At 36.2% G+C, this 11,377-nt stretch overlaps 2 protein-coding genes across 2 annotated transcripts; both read right to left on the minus strand.

The window, feature by feature from the left end:
* Positions 1-1,536: 1,536 nt before the first annotated feature.
* LOC115708080 (uncharacterized) lies at positions 1,537-3,546 on the minus strand. Its single transcript, XM_030636258.2, has 3 exons — positions 2,935-3,546; positions 2,592-2,804; positions 1,537-1,827 (listed from the first exon to the last, which is right to left on the minus strand). The coding sequence occupies exons 1-3, from the start codon at positions 3,412-3,414 to the stop codon at positions 1,684-1,686; spliced, it is 837 nt and encodes a 278-aa protein (XP_030492118.2). The 5' UTR covers positions 3,415-3,546; the 3' UTR covers positions 1,537-1,683.
* Positions 3,547-3,688: 142 nt separating this feature from the next.
* Positions 3,689-8,049, minus strand: LOC115708079 (guanosine nucleotide diphosphate dissociation inhibitor 1). Its single transcript, XM_030636257.2, has 12 exons — positions 7,684-8,049; positions 7,129-7,191; positions 6,861-6,944; positions 6,620-6,727; positions 6,352-6,524; positions 5,597-5,708; positions 5,398-5,478; positions 5,225-5,287; positions 5,058-5,159; positions 4,775-4,899; positions 4,191-4,401; positions 3,689-4,097 (listed from the first exon to the last, which is right to left on the minus strand). The coding sequence occupies exons 1-12, from the start codon at positions 7,768-7,770 to the stop codon at positions 3,972-3,974; spliced, it is 1,335 nt and encodes a 444-aa protein (XP_030492117.1). The 5' UTR covers positions 7,771-8,049; the 3' UTR covers positions 3,689-3,971.
* Between the last annotated feature and the right edge of the window lie 3,328 nt (positions 8,050-11,377).

The raw sequence follows: 11,377 nt of genomic DNA on the forward strand, positions 1-11,377 counted from the left end.
AAATGCTACCAAACGCCGCCTAAACTAGTTAATTGTGTTCGTTTTTCTTTTTCTTTTTCTTAAACTTTAATATAAATTTAGAAAATTCTCATAATTAAACTATGAGAATTTGAAAAATAATATAAAAAAAATAAAATAAAAATTTAATAATTTTTATGGGATTTAGATTGTCATCTAGCATGTTTACTTTAAATCAATAAAAATTGTGGTTTTTATATTCTTACATTTAAAAATAGTTTTTTTTTATATATTTTTATGGAAATACACAGAATAATTAATGGAGAAATCTAAATCGTAACCAAAATTCACATCGCAACCTATGCAGCAATTACCGAAGCAACTCAAACCGTTAAAAAATAGTATATACGACAATTCCCTAAAAAATGAATTGTATGTTATCAACTCATATCTTTTTGTTATTTAAATTTTGTAATTAGAGAAATTAGTAAAATAATTAAGGAGAAAAAAATATTTCTCCATTTTTTAAAAGACAAGACAAGAATTGGCTTCAAAACTCTCTTATATTTTTATTCGTGTGAATACTCCTTCACTTTACTTTTATTTGCAAATTTAATGCGTCAATTAAATTTTACTGTTGAATGGCAATATAAATTGCTACAGTGTACACCATTATACACGTGAAAGTTTTTAAGCTTTGATGTGAAAGTTTGAGAGGGATGGTTGGATGCAAAGTGGCTAGAGAGGGTATTTCTATTTTTCATATGCTATTTGTGAATGATAAATATGTTTATGGTAAAGCTTTTGTGGATAGAATGCTTAGTTTTCTTCAGTGAATTGAGCGGGGTCAGGACACAAGGTGAATTTGGCAGTCTTTAGTATTTTTTAGTGTGAATACTATTCACGGGGAGTTTCTATCTGTGGCTGCCTTATGATAGGAATTCTTACATTTCCTTTGAGTTGGTGGGTTTGGAAGGTACGATGGTTAGAGTCAGAGATTTATTTAAGCCAGGGGTGAAAGAGTGGGATGAGGAGGTTAATGATCGTGATGCTGCTTTGATCTTGGGGATTCCCTTGGATGTTTGTTCTGATTTTTGGTTTTGGTGTAAGGAGGGGTTCGGAATGTATTCCGTTCGAAGTGCCTATCAGTTACTTTACAATGCCAAATGTGAACTACATTCAATTGAAGATCCACGTTTTTGGGATAGTTTTTGTAAAATTAAGGTGTCTCAGGGTGAAGAATAGGGCTTGGAGGGCTGGTTTAAAGGTATGGATATTCTTCAAGTTTGTTCAATGTGTTGTGTATAGGGAATCAATCTTTCATTTGTTGGTTACTTATTCTTTTGCTGTAAATTGTTGGAACTTTGACTATGTAAAATACACACCAACAGCTTGCAATCAGAAATAATAAAACCAAGACCAACCCCCTCTGTAGACAGAGCACACCACTCTCGCAAATGTCTCAAATCGGCTAAATAACACCGATAAGATCACCCAAGTACAGGGAAGCAGCAAACAAAAACAAATCTCCAAAGACAAATTTTCCTACAACGTCCTTGATTCAAGTGAAACCAAAGATGGGTAAAATATGAAGCCAAGCAATGAATTATATGAAATGGTAAAATATGAAATCGCGTATTATAGAGGACAACAATGCTTTAATGATAAATGGCATATAAGTATCAAGAAGTTGTGGTCGTAGGTTACATGGAGTTGTTGCTCCAATCAAGAGACATTTGCGTTCTTCAAAGATCTGCACAGCACAGCACCAGCAGATGTTTGCATAACATGGTCCCCGAGTATAACAATACAAGAATCGTTTGTCTTCAGATGAGGTTGAACAAGTTCCCAGACCTTTTTCTTTTGAATCTGCATTTGTCGTGAGAGGGGAGAGTGTAAGAGCTGATTATAAACAATAAGAAACACATGCTACAGATATTTGGTTGAAACATGGAGCAAATTCCTGCAACAAAAAGAGGATACTAAAATGAAAGTGTAACCCCCACAATCAACTGGTCTTTCAACTTGCTCTTCTCTCCAAGAAGACAAGTTTACTTTTTGACAGTCTCAATTTGAAGCTCAACTTGAGACAATCACAACCCCTAAGCTCCTCATTGACTTTGTGGCCATCTTAGAATAAATGATCTAGCATATTATTTTCAAACTTAGAATAAAATGAGTAAGCCCAAGGTGCTCATCAATATAATATATATGTGCACTTTCAAAGTTGCTGCTCAAAAGAAATCTTCTAAGATGCTGATGGAGTAAATAAAACAGTGGATGAGAAATTTAAATGTCAAAATAGAAGGTAAGTCAGGCAAGGGATCAAGTTTACTCCACCCAACTCTAACAAACAAGAGATATTACACCCAAATGATATGGTGCAAAAATTGATAAAACTCATGCTAGAAGTACTAGATGATAGACCATATGCCACCAAATTTGAAAATCCAGTCTCTCTTACTTCCTCATCTTGTTACTAAAGTGCTGGTTGTCTTAATGATCACGTTCACCATGTTATAGCATTTTAATCTCAAATGTTCAATTTCTTAGACAAATAGCATAGCATACAATAGAAATGAGCATGTTTGATGATGAAATAGGGAGAGGCAAGTGGTAAGTAAGTAGAGTACCTGGTTAGGAGTGGCAGGAGAAGGAAGAGTCTGATTTTCTTGATTGAGTTGAGAGCCAAACCAAATTCTTTCACCGGGGATTGAATCTTGGGGAGGCAGAAGAAGCTCGACGTTGTCATGGGAAGCATCAGAAGCAGCCATGAGCATCCCGGATGATTTAACACCGCGCATATTCCTAGGCTTGAGATTAGCGAGAACAACCACTTTTATATCCTGCCAACCATGATACCCAATACCCAATACCCCATGCCATATCAGAATTCAGATCCGCCGTTGAAATTCTATAACACTTACTTGATTATCATCAACCTACCTAAGCTCTAATCTAACTAAAATATTATACCTGAAGGTGGTGAAGAGGAATGTAATTGACGAGGCCGCTGCAGATGATTCTGGGCTCAGCCTCCCCGACATCGACCTCTTCCACGTAGAGAGAATCGGCCTCCTCGTGCCTCCAAGCCTTGAGGATGCGCCCAACCCTAATGTCCAGCATGTCGGCCGCATCTTTGATTGAAAAGGAAGAAGAAGAAGAAGAAGAAGAAGAAGAGAGCTCAGGTGATTCGGTGGAGGATGAAGAGAACGGGCGGCGAAGAGGCATGCGAGGAGGAGGGCGCGTACTGGTACTACCCGTAATAGCATCATGGTTACGATGATGTTGAAAAGCAAGGAGACGAGGCAGCCAAGGGAGATGGTGGGGTGAAGAGCAGAGAAATTGGAGGTGGCCAACACCAACACCACCGCCGGTGCCGGTACCGGTGAGGGTCTTGGCTTTGAAGAGGAGGTTGGCCGCTGCAAATGTTGGGGTGATGCTACTCGACGACATTATCTTTTCCTTTCGGTTTTACTTACTTTATTTTGTTTGTTTCGTGTCATTTACTCCCTTACATATATATAATTGCAGGGAGAAACGGAATTACAAATTTAAAATCAAAACTCATTTATTTATTTATTTTATTTATTTATTTCTGAAGAAGAAGAAGACTAGTAGTACGTAAGTCAGCACTGCAGAAGATGTAAATTTCATCGTATATCATTCCAAATTGGAATGTATTGAATCACTCACCAGTGTATGGCATGACAAAGAAAAGACCATGTAATGGAATAGTACTAACGAGTCGCCACAAATATATAGCCAAATTTTGATGTCTGAAATCTACATCACCATTTTAAATTTTCATAACATGACAATAAAACACAGAAAATAAATAAATTAAAATCCAGTTCCACTCCTTCTGCAAAAGGATGCCATAATAATTCTTGAATTTTTATGTAAAGAAAAAGCTCATTCCAGCCCTAAACCCACCCCCAAGGAGAGGAGAAGAGAAGGGAATAGATGAGATGTGAGGAGTGTTTGTGTTTGTGTCTGTGTGTGTTTTTTCTTCATTCTTCTGCAGCACTAGCAGCACTTAAGTCCACACTCAGGTCAAGAACCTTCCCAGTAATGAGGGTGTACATGTTGAGTACATCCACCACAGTCGACTCAAAATGTGTTGTAGCATCATAACTCTGCGGAGTAAATATATACAAAGCAACCTGGTAAGTCTCAATCCATACCTATACATATATTTACTATTCAAATATAATATATCTATAACTCACTGTTGATATAAAGCAATTGTCCAGTGTGGGTTCATTGACTGGTTCATATCTATCATAAATATCGAAAAATATCTCGTCCACAGGCCCAAGAAGATCAATTCCAGGTTTCAGCTCAGACTCAGGATTATCTGTCTCCGCGTCAGTTGACACAAATGCAATAAATTTTCCTTTTGGAGCAACATTGTGAGAGTAAGAACAACAAAAAAGATACCTGCCCATTCACAAAAACTCCCAAACATTAGTCTCCTTAAGTAAACGAAGTCCTTTCACTATCACTATTAAAATTACATGCCCATGTCATCTTTCCAAAACTTCAATGAATTTACCAACAAAGCTAATCTAAAAACACACATGGGGAATAGATTAGAAAAGAAACGAGTAAATGTGGCTTGGCATGTGTTATGGCGACATTGAGCAGGGGATATTCTACTCGGGATTGTCTTTGGAAAAATGAGTAGAATATCCCTTCCATTTGAGAAAAATTATCAGTCCCATTGAATCATAACTTAAAGATGAATTGTGATGATAGGCAACACCAAATTAGATTAGCTAATTCTTCTTAGGAACATTATATGAAAACTCACATGTCAGATTGGCGACCCAACTGCTTCTGTGGCAAGATAACCTGGACCGAGTGAGAATCATTGGTGTTTGGTATTGGATGGCTCATGATGGCAATTGCCCTGGCAACCTTACCAACCTTTCTAACCTGTAAAATGTAATAACATTTAATTAATTTCATCTGCCTTCACTTACCCACATCACATACTTTTTTTGGAAAAAAAAAATAAATGAAAAGAAATTAGGCTTGGGCCCCTTGGCTCAAGCATCACAAAAAATAAACCCTCTAGGTGAGACTATTATTACCTTGTTTTGCAAATATGATGGATCACACACAACCTTTTTGCATTTAGCAGTTTCACCTTCAGATGTGACCCCAACAACTTTACCCTCCTCATTGAACTCAACCTGACATCATACAAGACTAAGCACCAAGCAACATGCAAATGAAATTAAGAATGAAGAGTAAATACCTTGCACTCGGGCTTATTCAACATATATGTCCCTCCATAAACTGCACTAAGTCGTGCAAATGCCTGCATTTATCATAGTAAATAATTTAGACATATAGAGAGACTAGTTGATTCATCCAACTATACATGAGTGCATATAGATGGATAGAGTACAAACAGAGAAAGATAGAGACCTGAGGAAGCTCTCCAAGTCCATATAAAGGATATATATAAGGTGATCCGCCTTGAAAACGTGCAAGAGACTCAGCATAAAGCTATGACATAATCAAGAATTGCAAGTTCAGTTGCATGAAGAGATCAAATAATTCAGCAGCAGGAACTTAAAACCAAGGGAGCAAGTGGACTATGAAGCTAACAAAATTGTATTTGTACCTTCATTCTTTTCACTGTATCCAGTGCAGGTTCATTTAGGTAACGGTCATCCCTTTGAAGAGCCAATGCATGACCAATAAAGTCCACTGTATTGTCGTCAAGACCATATTTCCTAACAAAACATCAGATGTCTAATAAGAAAATTGGTCCCCCACAATTAAAATATTTACTTTTTACCATATATGTTATCAAGAGAGAAACCAATTGAGATCATGATCTTCGGTTCACATCAATTTATTGAAGACATGTAGAAAGTAAAACAAGTGCAACCATAAAAGATAAAAAGATATCATCAAATCTTCATTCCTTTCATCGCCAGTTAGGAATAGCACTGACCTTTAATGTAAAATCAATAACAGCAAGTTTAATAATAATTTTCAGTAGAGGCTATCTCAGTTGGTTGGGACTGAGATGAGTGAGTGTGTGTGTGTGTGTGTGTGTTTGTGGGGAGAGGGGGGCTTGTGTGTGCAAGTCTCATCATGCTTTTTATATTTGGCTCTAGGATGAACCTTACTGGTTTTGTTTTCCTTATTATTTTGAGTAATATACATGCAAATGGATGATGCAAGAGACACACATGCAGAGAATCATTTTTTTATATTATTTTTTAATCAACTCAACCCTAAAATATATTGCAAAGTGAATACTCTTCCAGAAATATTTTCATACAATATCGGATTACCAATAGTCCTAAGAACGTGGATCAAAGGATAATTCAAAGTTACATTCGCCAGCAGTATGACAAAAGCACTTACGCTATCAGTTCTCTAGTTGTCACTCTTGTTAAGTCCATTCCATCATGCGTCTTGGGGTCCTTTTCATCATAGTCTTGAACATATATGAAGAACTTGCGAGCACGGCGTTTCTCAAATATACCCATAAGGGGAGATTTCAAAGCCTCCATGTCTGTTGCTGGAACTTTGTGAATCTATTACAAAAAAGTTCCGAGATAGTCCTTTATAGTTGATAACAGGAAATATAAGTCAAAGGAAGGAATGTTTCCATAAATCAAGACCAATATACCTTTCCTTTATTATAAACAAAGCTCCCATCAACTGCTTTAAAGTACAAGTACTTGGTGACATCTGTATGAATCAGGACACGAACTAGAGTTCCATTTGCCATCATAAACTAGACAGAGAAATAAGGGCAGCCAACATGTTAGCAAAGAAGCACAATTATCGACCAATCACAATTTACAAGCAAAAATATTAAGGCATATGTACTTGCAAGTTGCACAAATAACGCATCCATATGAACTTACCTTTGGGATCATGTCTACATTGTAATCCCTACTAGAACCCAAATGGGCCGGTGGCTTATCATTGCCCCTGAACCTCTTCCACAGCTGTAAATTAAAAATTATAGAAATCAAGTACAATTAGTTTTGTATTTAGTAGTAATACTTCTGCTTTCATCTACTAATAAATTGATACCAACAGAAAAAATGCTTTGTAGTGACATACTATATAAGAATTTAACAAATTATATATAAATATATATTTTTTAAAATAAAAAAAAAAAAAAAAAACCTGAATAAGATTAAGAGAGGTAGATTCGCCTCCGTAGTAATCATTCCTATCCATGTGGAGGACCTATTTCACAAAGCAGGAACATCAATACAAACGCAATTAGAAGTTGGCAAACAACAATATCATATGTGAGAAAATATAATCTACTGCTGATTAAAATACTTCAGTTCGAGTCTTTATTTTATATCAGTTTTAAGTTATAACAGACCAACAGCAGGGCCATTTGCAGTCTAACGAAATCGGCCATGGTTTCATACTTGTTTGCTTAACGAAATCGCCTAATCTCTAAAACCCATCTTAGTATAATGACATTTTCATTATAGTAGTAAAGCAGATAAAAGGTAGAATTTGGCTAAGTGAATTTTATTGTAAGATCAAGTCATGAATGTAAAGGAGTATCCAGATCGGTATAATTGACCTCAAAAAAGCAAATTGAGTAGTCGAATCAAATCGAGCAACAAAATCAGTCCATGGATCCGTCAATCGCAAAATGAATAGAAGCCTAATATGAATTTAAAAGTAATAAAGAAGAAGAAGAATAAGAAGAAGTGAAACCTTGAGGCCGTCAACGGAGAGAAGACCGCTGAGGATGCACTCCTTGAGACCCGTGCCTAAGACGATGACGTCATATTCTTCATCCATGGGTTCGGATGGGATCGCAGGTAGAGTGTGTTTTTAGGGTTTTGATATTCGTGTTTCGTCTATTGACTGTCTTCTTCTGTTATATCATATGCAACATATATAAGTGGGGGTGGTGATGATGAAGATGATTATGCCATTGCCTCGCCGAGTTGTTATTTTTATTTTATAATAAGTTATTAAACCAAAAAACTAAAAAAATAAGAAAATAAATATGCGATGCGATGCCTTGCCTATCTTCCCTTCCAAGAAAACGTTGATGCTCTCCTCTCCTCTCTACTTATACTAATACTACTTTTTTTTTTTTTTGATTGATATACTAATATTACTTAAAAGTTAAACGAGACACCTATATTAGATATTTTTTTATTTTATTTAAAAGTGATACAATTAATAATTGAAAAAAAAAATATTATTAGTTATTAGATGAAATTATTATTATGTATATCTAAATAGTATAATTTATAATTTTGACGATTAAAGTAAATACTGGGACATTGTTGGTCCCAATATTATGCAACTTGTCACTGAATTCTTTGAGACCGAAAGCTTACCACCTGGCCTGAATAATACACATCTAGTTTTAATTCCAAAAAAGAAGCAGTTCTCTACTATGGGTGATTTGCGTCCCATCGCTCTCTACAATGTTGCTTATAAAATTCTCTCAAAGGTTCTTGCTAATAGAATGAGAGACTTGATTGATCCTGTTATCTCACCTACCCAAAGTGCTTTTATTCCTGGTAAGCTTATATCTGATAATATTATGGTTGCTTTTGAAATTATGCACTACCTCAAACGGAAGACTAAGGGGAAGAAGAGGTTCATGGCTATGAAGCTCGACATGAACAAGGCATATGATCGTGTGGAGTAGAATTATCTACGTGCAGTTATGCACCGGATGGAGTTTGCTGGTAAATGGATTAATCTTGTTATGAAATGTGTTACCTTTGTACGCTATTCCATTATACATAATAGTCATATTATGGGGCCGGTTACCCCATCACGAGGAATTCGTCAAGGTGACCCACTATCAACTTATATGTTTATCATTTGTGCTGAAGGCTTCTCTTCTCTGATCAGAAAGTTTGAAGATGACCAAATTATACGTGGCTGTCGTGTGGCTAATGGAGCTCCCTCTATTACACATATGCTTTTTGCTGATGATAGTTATCTTTTTTGCCAAGCATCTACCGTCGTGGCTGTCAGTGTGAAACAACTCCTTCACTCTTTTGAAATTGCCTCTGGGCAAAAGGTGAATGCTACAAAGTCTTCCATATTTTTCAGCCCCAATACCGAAGTAACCCAACGACATCAAATTTGTACAACTCTGGGCATGCCTGAAGCTACTGATGGCTCTCTTTATCTAGGCCTGCCTAACATAATTGTTAGGAAAAAAACTGTCATTCTTGGCTTTCTCATAAACAAAGTTATCAACCGGATCAACAGCTGGAGTGGCAGATTTCTTTCCCGTGCTGGTAAAGAAATTCTCCTAAAAATTGTTCTCCAGTCCCTACCAACTTATGTGATGAGTGTTTTTCTTATTCCTCTCGAAACTTGTCAAGAAATAGAGAAGATTATGGCTAATTTCTGGTGGAAAACATCGAGTGCCAAAAGGGAATGGTATTATTTGGATGTCTTGAGATTGCATGGCTACACACAAAGATTCAGGTGGTATGGGATTTCGTCATCTTCATGACTTCAATCTTGCGATATTGGCTAAACAAGGATGACGGTTGTTATGCGCTCCAACCTCTCTTGCAAGCCGTTTGTACAAGGCTAAGTATTACTCCAACACTGACTTTCTCAATGCGGAGTTAGGCAACAATCCTAGCTTTGTATGGAGAAGCATCTGGAGTGCCCAAAATCTTGTCAAACTTGGTATTAGAAGAACTATCGGTTCAGGAAGGACAACCACCATATTGAAGCATCCATGGCATCCTGACCCTGATAACCCGTATGTCACTTCTTCTAAGCATGGCCTTGCTAACCAAATGATCAATTCTCTCTTTGAAACGCATTGTAATGTCTGGGATATCTCTCTTGTCAAGGATATGTTCAAACAACGCGATGCAGAGTTGATCATTGGCATCCCCTTAAGCTCTTCATTTGTCGAAGACTGCTGGTCTTGGACTGGCGAAAGATCTGGTGAGTTCTCTGTTAAAAGTGCTTATGATATGTTGCAGAATCAAAAACATGGTCGTCACGGTGCAAATAATTCAGGGTTCTGGCATAAGCTATGGCATCTTAAAATACCACCCAAGGTGAAGAATTTCATGTGGAGAGCTGTGACAAATACTCTACCTACTTGCCTCCAATTGTATGCCAAACATGTTGACATATCTCCCAAGTGCCATGTTTGCCATCTCAGTGCAGAAACTGTCTCCCACATATTTTTGAGTTGCACTCTTGCAACCGGCTGCTGGGACAAAGCCAAGTTGTTTGCTCTGTTTGACTCCACAACAACGATTGGCCACTGGCTTGACCATTTGTTCAAGAATTATGATGAAGACGTCTATTGTCGTGCTATAATGGTTTGTTGGGCTATATGGAAGGCACGCAACACACTGGTTTGGGATAACAATATCTCTTCTCCAACACAAGTTCTCACATCAGCATGGACCACACTCGACCATTGGCGCAAAGCTCAAGATAAAAACTGTTTATTATCCTTGTCTCTACAACATAAGGATAATAACATTGAGCGATGGATTAAACCTGATTTAAATACGATCAAGATCAATGTTGATGGAGCTCTTTTTGAGAAAGAGAATGCATATGGATTTGGTGTTATTGCGCGTGACTCAACTGGGCATCTTATTGATTTAACTGCCAAATATCAAGGTGGCTCTTATGCAGCTGAAGTTATTGAGGCTCTTGGCATTAAGGAGGCACTCAGTTGGATAAAAGGCAAAGGATGGAGTAAGGTAGAAGTGGAGACTGACAGCATGGTTACGATTCAAGTAATCTTTAGTAAACAACAAATGACTTCTGTTTTTGGTTTGATTATTAATGATTATAAAATTTTACTGTCAGCTTTACACAATGTTAGTCTTCGTTTTGTTAGACGATCAACTAATCGAGTCGCTCACTTTGTAGCTAGGCGGTCTCGGTTTTTCTCTGATTGTAGCATTCATCGGAATATTGTTCTTGATGATCTTCAAACCTTCTTGAATGATGAATGCTAAATTTCAATAAAGTTGATATTTCATGTTCAAAAAGAAAGTAAATATTGGATGCAATATATTAGTGTTTAAAAAAACTTGATAATAATAATAATTCTTAAGTTTTGATATTTTAAAGAAAACATTGTACAAAATTTGCAAAACATAAAGAAAACATTGTAAATATAGTTTTTAAAATTAAAGGGGAAGAATTCTTAAATAAAATTTTAAGAAAAAATAACTAAAAGAAAATATTATGAAGTTAATTTTAATAATTTATAACCCAGTGAATAAAATTAAATATTATTGTAATAAATATCAAATAAAATTAATAATTACCGATCTTCTAATTGTACAATAATTATTTAGATAAAATAATTAATTACAGTAAAACTCTCTTAAATTTAGAAAATTGTAGAGAAAATAAATAAATAAATTTATTTCTCTTC

Source organism: Cannabis sativa, chromosome 1 (genome assembly GCF_029168945.1).
Source record: "Cannabis sativa cultivar Pink pepper isolate KNU-18-1 chromosome 1, ASM2916894v1, whole genome shotgun sequence".
NCBI classification, from domain to species: Eukaryota; Viridiplantae; Streptophyta; class Magnoliopsida; order Rosales; family Cannabaceae; genus Cannabis; species Cannabis sativa.

What these genes read in the sequence shown, in the direction of transcription:
- LOC115708080 (XM_030636258.2), bottom strand. Translation starts at nt 3,414, where the DNA reads ATGTCGTCGAGTAGCATCACCCCAACATTTGCAGCGGCCAACCTCCTC. An exon ending in TTCCTCTTCACCACCTTCAG is followed by an intron (nt 2,805 to 2,934) that starts GTATAATATTTT and finishes CATGGTTGGCAG; the next exon opens with GATATAAAAGTGGTTGTTCT. An exon ending in CTCCTGCCACTCCTAACCAG is followed by an intron (nt 1,828 to 2,591) that starts GTACTCTACTTA and finishes CGACAAATGCAG; the next exon opens with ATTCAAAAGAAAAAGGTCTG.
- LOC115708079 (XM_030636257.2), bottom strand. Translation starts at nt 7,770, where the DNA reads ATGGATGAAGAATATGACGTCATCGTCTTAGGCACGGGTCTCAAGGAG. An exon ending in CCTCTCTTAATCTTATTCAG is followed by an intron (nt 6,945 to 7,128) that starts GTTTTTTTTTTT and finishes TTTAATTTACAG; the next exon opens with CTGTGGAAGAGGTTCAGGGG. An exon ending in TTGTTTATAATAAAGGAAAG is followed by an intron (nt 6,525 to 6,619) that starts GTATATTGGTCT and finishes TTTTTGTAATAG; the next exon opens with ATTCACAAAGTTCCAGCAAC.